At 37.0% G+C, this 13,906-nt stretch overlaps 5 protein-coding genes across 5 annotated transcripts; 2 read left to right on the top strand and 3 right to left on the bottom strand.

The window, feature by feature from the left end:
- The first annotated feature begins 297 nt into the window (after positions 1 to 297).
- LOC117389573 (gamma-crystallin M2-like) lies at positions 298 to 1,231 on the top strand. The gene is made up of 3 exons (XM_033987264.2): positions 298 to 381; positions 474 to 716; positions 895 to 1,231. The coding sequence occupies exons 1-3, from the start codon at positions 373 to 375 to the stop codon at positions 1,165 to 1,167; spliced, it is 525 nt and encodes a 174-aa protein (XP_033843155.1). The 5' UTR covers positions 298 to 372; the 3' UTR covers positions 1,168 to 1,231.
- Positions 1,232 to 3,451: 2,220 nt separating this feature from the next.
- On the top strand, positions 3,452 to 4,238 carry LOC117389566 (gamma-crystallin M1). The gene is made up of 3 exons (XM_033987256.2): positions 3,452 to 3,505; positions 3,597 to 3,848; positions 3,920 to 4,238. The coding sequence occupies exons 1-3, from the start codon at positions 3,497 to 3,499 to the stop codon at positions 4,193 to 4,195; spliced, it is 537 nt and encodes a 178-aa protein (XP_033843147.1). The 5' UTR covers positions 3,452 to 3,496; the 3' UTR covers positions 4,196 to 4,238.
- Positions 4,239 to 5,040: 802 nt separating this feature from the next.
- On the bottom strand, positions 5,041 to 5,861 carry LOC117389567 (gamma-crystallin M3-like). The gene is made up of 3 exons (XM_033987257.2): positions 5,757 to 5,861; positions 5,430 to 5,669; positions 5,041 to 5,345 (listed from the first exon to the last, which is right to left on the bottom strand). The coding sequence occupies exons 1-3, from the start codon at positions 5,820 to 5,822 to the stop codon at positions 5,067 to 5,069; spliced, it is 585 nt and encodes a 194-aa protein (XP_033843148.2). The 5' UTR covers positions 5,823 to 5,861; the 3' UTR covers positions 5,041 to 5,066.
- A 2,030-nt stretch (positions 5,862 to 7,891) lies between these two features.
- Positions 7,892 to 8,781, bottom strand: LOC117389564 (gamma-crystallin M3-like). Its single transcript, XM_033987254.2, has 3 exons — positions 8,684 to 8,781; positions 8,374 to 8,616; positions 7,892 to 8,197 (listed from the first exon to the last, which is right to left on the bottom strand). Exons 1-3 carry the CDS (start codon positions 8,711 to 8,713, stop codon positions 7,922 to 7,924), a joined length of 549 nt encoding a protein of 182 aa, XP_033843145.1. The 5' UTR covers positions 8,714 to 8,781; the 3' UTR covers positions 7,892 to 7,921.
- A 2,871-nt stretch (positions 8,782 to 11,652) lies between these two features.
- Positions 11,653 to 12,428, bottom strand: LOC117389563 (gamma-crystallin M3-like). The gene is made up of 3 exons (XM_033987252.2): positions 12,372 to 12,428; positions 12,063 to 12,305; positions 11,653 to 11,992 (listed from the first exon to the last, which is right to left on the bottom strand). The coding sequence occupies exons 1-3, from the start codon at positions 12,402 to 12,404 to the stop codon at positions 11,714 to 11,716; spliced, it is 555 nt and encodes a 184-aa protein (XP_033843143.1). The 5' UTR covers positions 12,405 to 12,428; the 3' UTR covers positions 11,653 to 11,713.
- Positions 12,429 to 13,906: the final 1,478 nt, after the last annotated feature.

The raw sequence follows: 13,906 nt of genomic DNA, 5'->3' as shown, positions 1-13,906 counted from the left end.
TTATTTGCATACGTGGTTTGCTAAAGCAGGGCTGCGGGCTCAGAGTGGCTTCCTGCTCTGTTACGCAACTTATTTAATGCCAGAGGGTTGTTCCATATTGTTCTGGGCTTTTGTCCCCTGGATGTGTGGATACCATACTAGTGTTTTCCTTTGTCCATGCATGTCAAAACACCAAACCAGTTAATTATTTATCTTTTTTTCCCAAGTACAAATCCATATTTTTGCCCCAATGTTGTGCTCTAACAAAAAGGTAAACATGTGCCAGTAGCCTTCAGTTATAACTATGAGGGACAATTTGAATAACAATGCTTTGTTTGTCAAGAGGTAGTATAAAAAGCCCTGAAAACATGGGGAATCTCTCCATCGGAGACCATGGGCAAGGTGAGAACAGTTTTCTCTCTGTTTAGATGAGGTGTATACTCAATACATTGTTTTAGTTTAGTACATTTCTTACTCCGTATTTTTTTCATCAGATCATTTTTTACGAGGACAAGAACTTCCAAGGCCGGAGCTATGAGTGCAGCAATGACTGCACAGACCTTCACTCGTACTTCAGCCGCTGTAACTCGATCCGGGTGGAGAGCGGCTGCTTCATGATCTATGAGCGGCCCAACTTCATGGGCCACCAGTACTTCATGAGGAGAGGAGAATACCCTGACTATCAGAGATGGATGGGTTTCAGTAGCTGTATTCGCTCTTGTCGGATGATTCCATTGGTAAGAGACACATTTTGACCAGTGCAGTTTTCCATGTACACATGTACATTTAGACTGACTTGGTTGTATTTGCTCTGTCTAGTATCATGGCTCCATGTACATTTATATTGACTTGGTTGTATTTGTATTGTGGCTCCATGTACATTTATATTGATTAGTTTGTATTTGCTCTATCCAGTATCGTGGCTCCTACAGATTGCGAATCTACGAGAAACCAGACTTCAGCGGTCATATGATGGAGTTCATGGATGACTGTCCTTGTGTGTCTGACCGTTTCCATCACCGTCATGTTTACTCCAGTAACGTCATGAATGGCTTCTGGATCTTCTATGAGTATCCCAACTACCGGGGCAGACAGTACTTCCTCCGGCCTGGGGAGTACAGGAGGTACCGTGACTGGTGTGCCACCTGTGCCATTGTGGGGTCCTTCCGGAGGGTCACAGAATTTTAGCCATTAAGCAAATCTTGCTGTAAATATAAAACATTTTGTTTATTAAAGATGTTGAATTTTTAAACTCTTTGTGAAAGTGTTATTTTTATATACCATTTAAAGTCATCTATGACTGACTATAACAAAACTGCAAATCATGTGAATTTATTAGCATTAACAGAATAATACTGTAATATTTTTAAAAGGCTAAATTTTGCTTAATATTCATTAATATCTAATGACCCTCTTAAAGCAGCGTTAACCCATCGTTGATTCTTTTTCAATTCTTCAAAAATGCGCAAGTAGTCCTTGTATCACTGGTGATGGTCAATAAAGTCACTGTAATATTAATAATAATAATGATAATAATAATAATAATAATAATATTAATAATAATAACAATTATAATAATAATAATAGTACTACTACTATTGCTATTATTAATACTACTACTATTACTACTACTACTACTAATAATAATAATACTGCTTTAGCGTCAAACTGACTGTTTTTAATGTCCCTGCTTGCTAGTTTTATATAACTAGTTCATATTTAGCTCGTTCATATACAGCTAGTTCATATATAACTAATTCATATGTAGCTATTTCATATTTAGCTAGTTCATATTTAGTAGTTCATATATAGCTAGTTCATATTTAGCTAGTTTGTACTTAGCTTGTTCATATTTAGCCAGTTCATATATATATGTAGCTAGCTCATATTTAGCTAATTCATATTTAGCTAGTTCATATAAAGCTAGTTCATATTTAGTAATTCATATTTAGCAAGTTCATATAAACCTAGTTCATATTTAGCTAATTCATATTTAGCTAGTTTGTATTTAGCTGATTCATATTTAGCTAGTTCATATAAACCTAGTTCGTGTTTAGCTAGTTCATATATAGCTGGTTCATATTTAGCTAGTTCGTGTTTAGCTAGTTCATATATAGCTGGTTCATATTTAGCTAGTTCGTGTTTAGCTAGTTCATATATAGCTGGTTCATATTTAGCTAGTTCGTGTTTAGCTAGTTCATACATAGCTAGGTCATATACAGTAGTTCGTATTTAACTAGTCTTGTATTGAGCGTTGGCTGAACTGAACAAACTCTTGTCCGTGTGACGATACAGTGAGTTCGTAGTATTTCTTCATTGATAGATTAACAGCCTATCTACATTTTATTTAATCCTTGAGGAATGTAGCTAACGTTGCTAACTCTAGGCGCATGTTTACATTTTATTAACAGCCTTTGAGAATGGCATAAGTGAACGTTACATAGTTGATTGTTTTTTATCTTCTCCAGGACAGTTTGAAGAGAAAGACACAACCAGACACAAGCTTTCTCTCCGTATAATCAGGTAGGTGATGTTAATTATGGGTAAACGTGAAGATTTCGTCTGTTGCGTGACAATGCTAATACAAAACTGCGCAAGATTATTAGGCAGACATGCTAATTAGCAAACGTATTAATTATCTAACGTTGATTCGGATTTGCGGTCTTGACTAATCAGAATTGTCACCTGAAGTGGAAATGCTCTGCCATTCTAAAGGTAAGTACACATCCAATGTTAGTCGACAATTAACTTATAAAACCTAAGCTAAGATAAGGTAATATAAGCTAAAATAAGATAAGCTAAGATAAGCTACATTTTTACCAGTATGTGGAGTGAATTATGAGTAGCTATATATACAGCTACTATTCCATATGGCGATATGACAATTACTATAATAATAATAATAATAATAATAATAATAATTACTACTACTGCTATTATAAACTCTCTTTCATGGGGACACATTATATTGTTACAGTTTATCTATATGGTTTTAATTTAGGGTTAGTAGGACTAGTCTTTTCAATAAACAAATCCACCCAGGCTTCTTTTCCCAGATGTGTGTGTAATGTAAATTAATGTACAAACTCTCCTCTGTAATTAACATTTGTATGTCACTGAAGTCTTCTTTTTTTATTTATTTTTTTAATTACTGGAACACTCAAGAATTTAACTTTCATTTTGTAGATTTGGGAGCACTGTCAGAAGCTGTCCATCAGCAGTCATCAGAGTGTACAGTACATGAGGACGAAGCTTCTCACTGAGAATAGAAAACACACAAAGCTCATTGCTGTAATAGACAATACAGATGACTGCTGCCAGAAATGTATGGAGAGAGATGCATTGTTACACATTTATAAGCCTCGTTCAGCAAAAGTCATACTGCTAATTCATCAGCTTTGTACATTTGAATAACAACACATCATGGCCCCTAGGATTTTGTATAAAAAGGCTGGGGTATCATGATGTTGGTAGAGCAAGTTGAACCATCTGCTGGGAACATTCTCAAACCATCACCATGGGCAAGGTAACGCTTATGTTTTATCTTAATATTATTTACATCAATTCATTTGAAGGATTCTTGGACATTCATTTTTTTTGTAAATCACATCTTTCAGATCATCTTCTACGAGGACAGAAACTTCCAGGGGCGCTCTTATGAGTGCATGAGTGACTGCTCTGACATGTCCTCCTACCTGAGCAGGTGTCAGTCCTGCAGGGTGGAGAGCGGCTGCTTCATGGTCTATGAGCGTCCAAACTACATGGGGATGCAGTTTTTCATGAGGAGGGGCGAGTATCATGACATGCAGCGTATGATGAGCATGGGCATGATGTTTGACTCCATTAGATCTTGCAGATTGATCCCCTATGTAAGATGCTAACTCACTATCAATCATTATTGTGAATAGTTTGTATTGAAAATCTCACTTTTCTGTTACAGCACAGAGGCCAGTTCAGGATGAGGATCTACGAGAGGGAGAACTTCGGTGGTCAAATGTACGAGCTGATGGATGACTGTGATAGCATCCAAGAACGCTACCGTATGAACGACTGCATGTCCTGCCATGTGATGGACGGACACTGGCTGATGTACGAGCAGCCTCACTACAGAGGCAGGATGATGTACTTCAGGCCTGGAGAGTACAGGAGCTTCATGAACATGGGAATGAGTGGAATGAGGTTCATGAGCATGAGACGTATCACTGACATGTGCTAAACTTGTGTTATACTTGAATAAAATCATATGTAATTCATAATAATGCGGGAGTCCTTTTAACTCTTTGTTATTTGTATCAACATAAATAACATAAATTATTTGATTGGTTATGTAGTAAATTTAAGCATCACTAATATAATAATCATAAACCTTTGTCCCAAAATGTTCAATAGCTATTTTGTTCCATAAAATTGAGCCAAAGAAAAAATAAATTAAAAAAATAAATAAATAACATATGAACATGTTTGAATAAAACAGCTGAACAACAAATCTGTAAACTCATATTTGTAAACTCACATTTGTAAATGTACAAGTTCATAGGAAGATATGTCTGCTCTTCTATCATAATGAAAGTATACTGTATATTTCCATTTTTAATATAATTGTATTTAGTCATGGTCTCACTTTTCAAGCAGGCATTATTTTATAATCAGGAGGATTTAGTAAAAGCCAAAGTTAAATCTGTCAACTGGACAAAAACTTGTAGGAATAAAGATGTTTCTATTTGATTTAGCCTTCAAACTTTTCAAAAATGTATGCATTTTTATGTCTGTCTAATCCCTCAGTCCAGGTATGGCCCATAGTAGAAGAGAAATTCAACTTTTCTTTTACGAGGCATTTCTATGAAATTAGTTTATAGATTGACCACAAGAATCGATGTACAGAAATATGCATATTTCTACTGTGTATTTTTCATTTATTTGAACTAATCAGTAACTGAAATGCAGTAGGTTGTAGTCATAATATTAAGTAGTGTCATCTCTTTTAACAGAGCTGTGTGCAAATTAACATAATAGACTTTACACTGCTTAATAAATGTAAGGCAGGATAAGAGGAATAACTGAATTTTATTTGCTTTTTGGGGAACATTTTAATAACAGGAATCCATGATGCGCCTCATGCTCGTGAACCTCGTGCCGCTGGAGCCCATGTCTCTGAAGCTCCTGTACTCTCCAGGCCTGAGGTACATCATCCTGCCTCTGTAGTGAGGCTGCTCGTACATCAGCCAGTGTCCGTCCATCACATGGCAGGACATGCAGTCGTTCATACGGTAGCGGTCTTGGATGTTGTCACAGTCGTCCATCATCTCGTACATCTGACCACTGAAGTTCTCCCTCTCGTAGATCCTCATCCTGAACTGGCCCCTGTGCTGTATGTAGAAAAAACAGTCAACGTTTACATCTAGTGTAAAGTGTAAAGTATTGTAGTTTTAAAGAAGAGTGATTTACTGTACCATTGGGATTGTGCGACAGGACCTGATGCAGTCACTCATGCCCATACGCTGGTAGTCAGAGTACTCTCCCCTTCTCACAAAAAACTGGTTTCCCATGTAGTTAGTGCGGTCATAGACCATGAAGCAGCCGCTCTCCACCCTGCAGGAGTGACACCTGCTCAGGTAGGTGGACATATCAGCACAATCACTGCTGGTCTCATAGGAACGACCCTGGAAGTTCCTGTCCTCATAGAAGATGATCTGAAAAAGCCAAGAAAACATTAAATTGCATTTATAGTCTTACTTCTATGTTTAATTTTTTAGAGAATTATGTCAAATAGTACACACCTTGCCCATTGTCATGGTTGAAGTTATAATTGTTTTGGCTCTAAATGACTCCACAGTTACCTCCATACCCGCTGGTTGCTTTTATACCAGACCCCACACCCAAAGGATGCATGACCCATTGTTCAAATTCCTGACAGAGCAACCTAGAACAGAGGCCCCACATACTGTTCGATTCAAAGTGACCTTATACACTCCCTGAATTGCGATGGTTGCATTTGTCAACTGAGGCCCACATGCTGCTTTTTCATTGATGGTGAATAGAACATTAGTTTTTACTATATGACAAGTATGTCCCATATTACTCTCCCAAAATAGTGATAAATATCTCTGAGTCTAACCCCAAAATGTGTACATTAAACTTAAAATGTTTTGGCTCATTACCTTTGGAGCCAGCATAATAATAACCAAAATATTAGTAGACACCAAAATGCCTATTTACTAAGCTATTTTTCACTTTAATTCTGCATCCTTAACCAAAAATATGTAAATGAATACTTCCCTGAATATTGATCCAGAATTACATTTTATTTGAATCCAGATCTAATCATTTCAAATGATAATTCTTTTGGAGCATTTTAACTGACAGATCTACAGTTAGCCAAACCTAAGTGGTTTGTAGTTCATTAATTACATTTTTTTTATTAAATAACATTTATCAAAAGTGTCTTTTTAAGTTCATGAAATTAGTATTGATTGACATTGTTATTTCCTTTTAACAAGAATACAGTTTGAATCAAATATTTTAACAAATTAATGTGGAAAAAACTTATCACTTCTTTTGCCATATTGCCCAGCTGTACTTCTGAGCATATTTCAACTGTTCGGCTAAAACATCATCTGAACCATTATTAGGATACTCAAATATACATTTCATTTATTTGTTTTATGCAGCTTGACTTAAATGTAACTGTCCACCTTAGTGGAAACATGTCTTTGGTTCACTTGGCTCATAAATCCTTCCATCAAAGCTTTACAGTCATTAATAAAAAGTGTGTTGTATTTACAGCGTGTTGTATTTACAATGTGCTACTATATTTACAATGTGCAGCTGTGCGCACGTTGAGGAGTGCTTATTTCACAGACTGGGATTTACTCTTTCTACACGTCTCTAAAGGCATTTTGTATCAATGTGCTGATGTCATTAGTTTTTATTCGTCCCAGAGGAGGCTCAGCATCACCGGTGACAGACTTAACCATCCTGTAAGTAGCTGACTCGTAAAGTATTGTTTCTGTTCTTTGCCAATTATCTTTTCTGCATTCTTTACAGTGCTGTTCTCGTTAGCCACTGCCACATAGCCAAACCAAAAATCTTTGAAAAAAGAGCACTTTCTGTCAAGCTGACATAAACTCTCTCAAGGACATGTGAGCTCACATATTCTGATTATATATAGTCTATATATATTATATATAGTGCATTTCTTTTTGCTTAACGTTAGATTTAAGAAATATTTATTATGTGGTTGTTAGCTTGCATGCATAATTTTGAAGCTAATAGCTAAAAATGTTACACATGGTAATTTTTTCTATCAAAGCTCTGGTCTTATTCACATGTGACTTGTCAAGTACCACATTCGCCTTATTTTACATATTTTGCCATGTTTAGTGGCTAAAGCTACGACTGAAAATGCATTGGAGTTTAAGCTAATGTGTAAAGGGGAACAACTTGGAATGCAAACATTCTGTTTCCAAACTGTGTGGTCAATAGTTCTGTAATTTAGGCAATGCTAGCACAAAAAATAAAAATAAAAGTGGTATGGCATTGTTACGTCCTGCTGGAGTCACAAATCTAGTGTCTCTTTCACCAGTAATCTGTCACTTAACTTCAGTCTTTTTAATACACGTATGATGAAGAGTATGATGAAGAGTATGATGGCTCAGCTCTGTGGGCACTTGTGATTGTAGTAAATGTTAATGAATGCCAAACATGATCATAATTAGTCTATTTAACACATTCTTGTCTTTAATGTATTTCTTTTATAATGTTTTTATGTTGTTTAGGAGGAAATGGACAATATTTATACAAATCAGCATCTATATTTGCAATAGTTTTCCTTTATTCCTTTAAGTGGATGTTATTGTTGAAGACAAAGAGGAGACAACAAAGATTGATTTAAGTGTATTTTTGCATTTTATTATTGCATTTTCTTCACATGAACATTTAGCAGTTAGCACATGTCCATGATGCGCCTCATGCTCATGAACCTCATTCCACTCATTCCCATGTCTCTGAAGCTCCTGTACTCTCCAGGCCTGAAGTAACTCATCCTGCCTCTGTAGTGAGGCTGCTCGTACATCAGCCAGTGTCCGTCCATCACATGGCAGGACATGCAGTCGTTCATACGGTAGCGGTCTTGGATGTTGTCACAGTCGTTCATCAGCTCGTGCATCTGACCTCCGAAGTTCTCCCTCTCGTAGATCCTCATCCTGAACTGGCCTCTGTGCTGTAAGTTGATATTTTTGTAAGTTGATATTTTTACACCATTATAGCTCAAAAGCAGTTATAAAATCTCTACTTTATGGTTCCCTTTACCCTTCTCCTTGTATATCGTATTTCAGTTTAACTTAACAGAGAAGAAGTTGTACACGTTTCTGTTTCGTTTTTTTTGCGTATACTTACCATCGGGATCATACGGCAAGACCTGATTCCACCGCTCATTCCCATCATGCTCATGTAGTCAGCGTACTCGCCCCTCCTCATGAAGTACTGGTTTCCCATGTAGTTGGGACGGTCGTAGACCATGAAGCAGCCGCTCTCCACCCTGCAGGAGTGACACCTGCTCAGGTAGGAGGACATGTCGGCACAGTCACTCATGCACTCATAGGAGCGCCCCTGGAAGTTCCTGTCCTCGTAGAAGATGATCTGAAATATATACAGTTAACATTAAATATTACATGTTGTACAATGTAAATAATCCATAAAGAGTTACCTTGCCCATGCTCATGTCTGTGGTGGACATTGTTACTGTTGAGCTGCTGCTGTTGCTGTTGCTACTGCTGCACTGTCCGGCCTGTGTTAACCCTTGCCTTTATACCTCACCAAATGCTATACAGTCTGTGGGCCCCCTTTGTATAAATACCTGACCAAGCAACATGGTATAGAGTGCACTAGACTCTACTGTTAGCATGTTACAGTGTAAACCTCGTGACTGCATCATAAAGACAGAAACTAAATAACCAAATTTGGAGGGGGGGGCTGTAGATTGTATTGATTCTAGAGGTATGTAGAGAGGGCAGACAAAAGCTTGGACTACAGTCTGCTGAATACAACTGGTCCAAATATGAATATGCAGTATTCCAGAAGTTTCAGCTGTCTTTGCCCTTTCCTAAAGTTTCCCAAATGTGAAATAGCTTTGAAACTGGAATATGACAGTATTTTAAATTGTTTTAAAATCTCAGGTTATGTATTTTCTGCAGAATGATATACATTCTGTGTTTTTTCTTCGAATGCACTGATATGCTTTTATGTTTGTCTGCCATAATAATGCGAGACCTGGAGTTTTCGACATTAACATAGCTCCATTTTCTGCAGTGCAGGTTCCTGATTGTTTAGCCTCTGTGTGTGGTTATGTGGTAGAATCAAATGGAAAGGAGATGGTAAAGTACATGCATAAAAGAGTATGTTGCCAAATCAAACTGAGGAACTGTGTTTTTAGCTAACAGCTTTTCTTGGCCTTTTGTGAATAGACTGACATAAGTTGGTTTAATTAAAATGTGTTTGTTATGGTTATTTGTCAGTACTGAACAGTGTTGAGAGATAGGAAATCAAAAGTGATGGTTTGTTAAAACTATAATCCTCTGATTATGATATAGTGTTTGATTGACATTGTGTTACAATACTAGACTATTTACAGGTGAGAATGTCCATAGTAATTTATTGATAAAAGTTGCTTCTTTCTTTAAGGTAGTTGTTTGCTTGATGACAGGAGTATTTGTTACATTGTTAAAAGCACAAGCATTGTGCAGTTCACTCTATTGCTCTATTGATGTGTGTGTGTGTGTGTGTATATATATATATATATATATAACTATAACTATAATTTAGAACATTTCAATATGTTTTATATATGCAAAATTTAAATTTTGCCTTAATTTCCGTACAAAACAGATGGCACAGGAACTTCCCCTTGGTTGGCACACAGACAAGTGAAGCAGTTAAACTCATTATGTTTAAATGAACGCCAGGAAACTGGATAAGCCATTTCTCTTTTTTGAAAGTGCAGTGATGTAGCCAGAAAACATTCACCAGAGTGGCCAGACAGAGCTATAGCTCATGGTGGCACAAATATTTAGTAAATTCACAAAATCTTGAGAATCGATCTTGCTCCGGCCGAAGCGTTCACACGTGATAAGTCTGAGACTGATCAATCCCAGCACAGAATTGTGGTTTGGGTAGAAGCCAGCACCAAACCAAACAAACAAACCAAACAAACATGGTTCTGATCATGGGTTCCGAGTACTTTCAACGAGAGCTATTGCAGATCGATGTGTTGAACTCAGTTCAGAGTTACACTTAACACTCTGAGCCAGGTTAGAAGGACTGGCTAGTCAGGCAAATAATATTTTTGTTTTAAATTGTTAATCTCTTTGACAACTCCCAAAATTTTTCAGAATTGTTGTGGTTCAAATAACGTTTGAGCAACAACTTTTACCATTTGAAAATCAAATTCTCAATGTAAATGAGATCCCGCTTATCTATGTTTTGTTCTATGTATGACTTTTTATTAGCAATTATAGTTACAATTTTGCAGTTTCTAAATGTATTTCATTTTTTTAAAATCAAAAACAAATAAATATAGCTTTCTATATTATGAATCCAAACATGTTAACAGGACAGACATAGAGTCAAATTCCTCAGTCGGTCTGCAGATGCACTAATGAACAAACATGCTGTTTGTAATTAGGTTGGTGCTAGCTAAACTACAGTACAATACATAATGTTATAATGTTGTAATATGATGTTACAATGCTAAATACTGAGTGTTCTTTTGGTATACAAATATAAAATAACAAATGTATTCAGATAAAAAGCAGGTATATCTTTATGACAAGCTAGCTTCAATCACATCATCTCAACAAAGTCTTCTTGTCTGACTGATAATAAAAACTTTTCCAGACACTTGAAGTCGTGTTACCATTCTCTGCATTATTCATGAATTCCATTGTTGGTGGTGGTAGGACGCTACTGTGCCTGCTGCTCTGGGGTAGACCGGCTGAAGCAAGTCCATAATGCTATTGGGCAAGTTATCTTATTAATAGACCTAACTTATCCGACGCAGTAGTGAATCTAGTTAATACTTCCTAAAACTTTCTAAAACACTTAACCAAGCCCCTGTCGTCTTTGGCCCCAGCCACAATTCAGATGCATATGAACTCATATCAACTTTGGGGATTTTCTGATTTGTAGTGCAATCCGCAGGCTTTCTCTGTTTGCCGTGTTGTCTTTTTTGCAGCCGGACGTAAAGTCATCATGATCGCTCGTATAGTTTTGCATTGATATTAACATTTTGATATTAGCCTAACATAAAACCATCAATTTTGTCATTTGTAGGCAGTGCAAACAAATGGTGTTTGTTGGTTACTCTTGCTGACGACAGTTTAACTTCCAGTTTCTAAAGTTTTCTAATGTTTGCAGGAATTACAGTGCTCGAAGGAATAAAACTAAAATGTTACGGTCAAACTGCTGTGTCCTACTGTATTTTTGGTGGATCTCTGCCCAGCATAATGTTAGATTTAAGAAATGTTTATTACCTGGTTGCTAGCATGTACGCTCATTTTTGTGCAAATCAATAACGTCAATGGGGCTAATGCTAACTCCATCCATTCAAAGTGCATCAGAACCCAAGCATTGACCGATAGAATGAAAACTTTCTCTTTACAGACACTGTAATCATTTAAGTCTATAGGACAAAAGCTTTTTATTTGTTGCCAAATACATCAAGTGAACACAGTTTGAACATTTAGTAGCAGGAGTCCATGATGCGCCTCATGCTCATGAACCTCATTCCACTCATTCCCATGTCTCTGAAGCTCCTGTACTCTCCAGGCCTGAAGTAACTCATCCTGCCTCTGTAGTGAGGCTGCTCGTACATCAGCCAGTGTCCGTCCATCACATGGCAGGACATGCAGTCGTTCATACGGTAGCGGTCTTGGATGTTGTCACAGTCGTCCATCATCTCGTACATCTGACCACTGAAGTTCTCCCTCTCATAGATCCTCATCCTGTAGTTCCCTCTGTGCTGTAATGTAAATAAAATCAATGAAGTTATTTGTATCTGTGTAGTTGAATGTAAATATAGAAGAACATACCATTGGGATCATACGGCAGGATCTGATACAGTCCCTCATTCCCATCATGCTCATGTAGTCAGAGTACTCGCCCCTCCTCATGAAGTACTGGTTTCCCATGTAGTTGGGACGGTCGTAGACCATGAAGCAGCCGCTCTCCACCCTGCAGGAGTGACACCTGCTCAGGTAGGAGGACATGTCAGAGCAGTCACTCATGCACTCATAGGAGCGCCCCTGGAAGTTCCTGTCCTCGTAGAAGATGATCTGTAAAATAAAACATAATGTTATACAGTGTGATCTCAAGTCTTCATATATTACATTTAAAATTACCTTTCCCCTCATGTTCATGCCTGTATTGGTCATGTTGGCTGTGAGTGCTTTACTACCTTCTACCTGGTTTAACCCTTTCCTTTTATACATAGCGACATGCAAAGAGTCAGTGGCCCCCCTCAGAGAAACCCTTATTCAGCATGTTACTGTTGGAGCTGCAGTTTCAGGACCAACAGCTTTAAACTTTAAAAGCTTTTCTCACATTATTCTGATGTTTTCAGCAGACCCTTTATACTGACTGTGTGTTGTTTTAAAAATAGATCTCAAATTATGTTTTACTTAAAATATACTATAAAAAATCCTGAATTTATTATTATTTAAGTCAGTCAAGAGTTATTTAAATGTGGGATTGAACACCTTCAGTTTTATCAAGGGATTAACTGATCATTTCATCGCTGTTCATTTACTGGTGACCACCTGGAATTTGATATTTTAATAATTAAACAAGAATGTTAGTTTCTGTAGTGTTCAAATCATCATGAATCATGAAACATCAGACAAATGGCAAACTACATTACAGTAAAAATTTAACAGTTGCCTCATTTTATATGTAAAACAAACGTGTTTCCATTTGTACCAGGTCATGGCCATATGTCAGTCTAAATGAATCAGGTATGCAATATCTTGACGTGACTTTCGATTATCAAACCACTGTACAGAGTTGTGCTGGTAGTTCTGCAAGTTACAGAAACAGTAAATTTCTCAGTGTATGATACAAACGATCTGGCTATTGGCAGTTCTTCAGCCATGTAAAAACAAGTGTGTATCCATATGTACGGGGTCATGGTCACTGAAACAAAAACGTTTTAATAAATTATTCTCATATTCCATTGATTGACTTGAAATTATCTGCACATTTTCCACCAGCAACTTTCTCAGTGTATAATCCAAACTTTTTGGCAATTCTTTTGGCAGAAATCTGTCAATATGTTCTATATGATACAAACTTTTCTTCAGATAAGCGATGACATGTCTATGGGGAAGCCCCTTCTTTTGTTTATGGACTTCATCTAAAGCCCTCAGATCAACATTGGAATTATTGCTACAAGTTCCAAGAGCGAGTATTCAAACTAACAGGATATTTCATTCCAGAGCCTTAGAACAGTCTGCCTCTTTTTCCCATTAGCAAAAATAAAGGCAGAGTTGTCCAGCGACAACAGATGAAAAATAGCCTTTTGGCAAATTCTGGTGCATTTGCAGCAATGCTATTAATGTACACTGTCCCTGTCAAATAAACCAATAATAAATAAAGTTGAGTTTATTAGGAAAATCATCAAGGTATTTTTTAGCCTATGTTTTTGTGCTACTTTATAACCTCACAACAACGTTCATGTTATGTTCATGTTATGTTCATGTTATGTTCATGTTACTGCAGTTATTTCGTCACACTAAAGCATTCAAATTATCCAGATTCTGAAATAAAGCTTTATGTGTGTTCTTTAGGCAGCTGGTGGGCCAAAACAAAATATCTGCTTCTGCCAGAAATTTAAAGCCAATAGCTTCTAAAAAGGGCAAATGTCATCCCAATAGATCTG

The sequence above is a fragment of the Periophthalmus magnuspinnatus genome, chromosome 21 (assembly GCF_009829125.3).
Source record: "Periophthalmus magnuspinnatus isolate fPerMag1 chromosome 21, fPerMag1.2.pri, whole genome shotgun sequence".
Classification (NCBI taxonomy): Eukaryota; Metazoa; Chordata; class Actinopteri; order Gobiiformes; family Gobiidae; genus Periophthalmus; species Periophthalmus magnuspinnatus.
This window is presented reverse-complemented; position numbering and strand designations above follow the sequence as displayed.

Coding starts and splice junctions, on each gene's coding strand:
- LOC117389573 (XM_033987264.2), top strand. Junction 717..894: donor CTTGTCGGATGATTCCATTG/GTAAGAGACACA, acceptor TGCTCTATCCAG/TATCGTGGCTCCTACAGATT.
- LOC117389566 (XM_033987256.2), top strand. Junction 3,849..3,919: donor CTTGCAGATTGATCCCCTAT/GTAAGATGCTAA, acceptor TTTCTGTTACAG/CACAGAGGCCAGTTCAGGAT.
- LOC117389567 (XM_033987257.2), bottom strand. CDS start 5,822: ATGGAGGTAACTGTGGAGTCATTTAGAGCCAAAACAATTATAACTTCA. Junction 5,670..5,756: donor CAACCATGACAATGGGCAAG/GTGTGTACTATT, acceptor TGGCTTTTTCAG/ATCATCTTCTATGAGGACAG. Junction 5,346..5,429: donor CCTGTCGCACAATCCCAATG/GTACAGTAAATC, acceptor TTCTACATACAG/CACAGGGGCCAGTTCAGGAT.
- LOC117389564 (XM_033987254.2), bottom strand. CDS start 8,713: ATGTCCACCACAGACATGAGCATGGGCAAG. Junction 8,617..8,683: donor CAGACATGAGCATGGGCAAG/GTAACTCTTTAT, acceptor TATATATTTCAG/ATCATCTTCTACGAGGACAG. Junction 8,198..8,373: donor CTTGCCGTATGATCCCGATG/GTAAGTATACGC, acceptor ATCAACTTACAG/CACAGAGGCCAGTTCAGGAT.
- LOC117389563 (XM_033987252.2), bottom strand. CDS start 12,404: ATGACCAATACAGGCATGAACATGAGGGGAAAG. Junction 12,306..12,371: donor GCATGAACATGAGGGGAAAG/GTAATTTTAAAT, acceptor TTTATTTTACAG/ATCATCTTCTACGAGGACAG. Junction 11,993..12,062: donor CCTGCCGTATGATCCCAATG/GTATGTTCTTCT, acceptor TTTACATTACAG/CACAGAGGGAACTACAGGAT.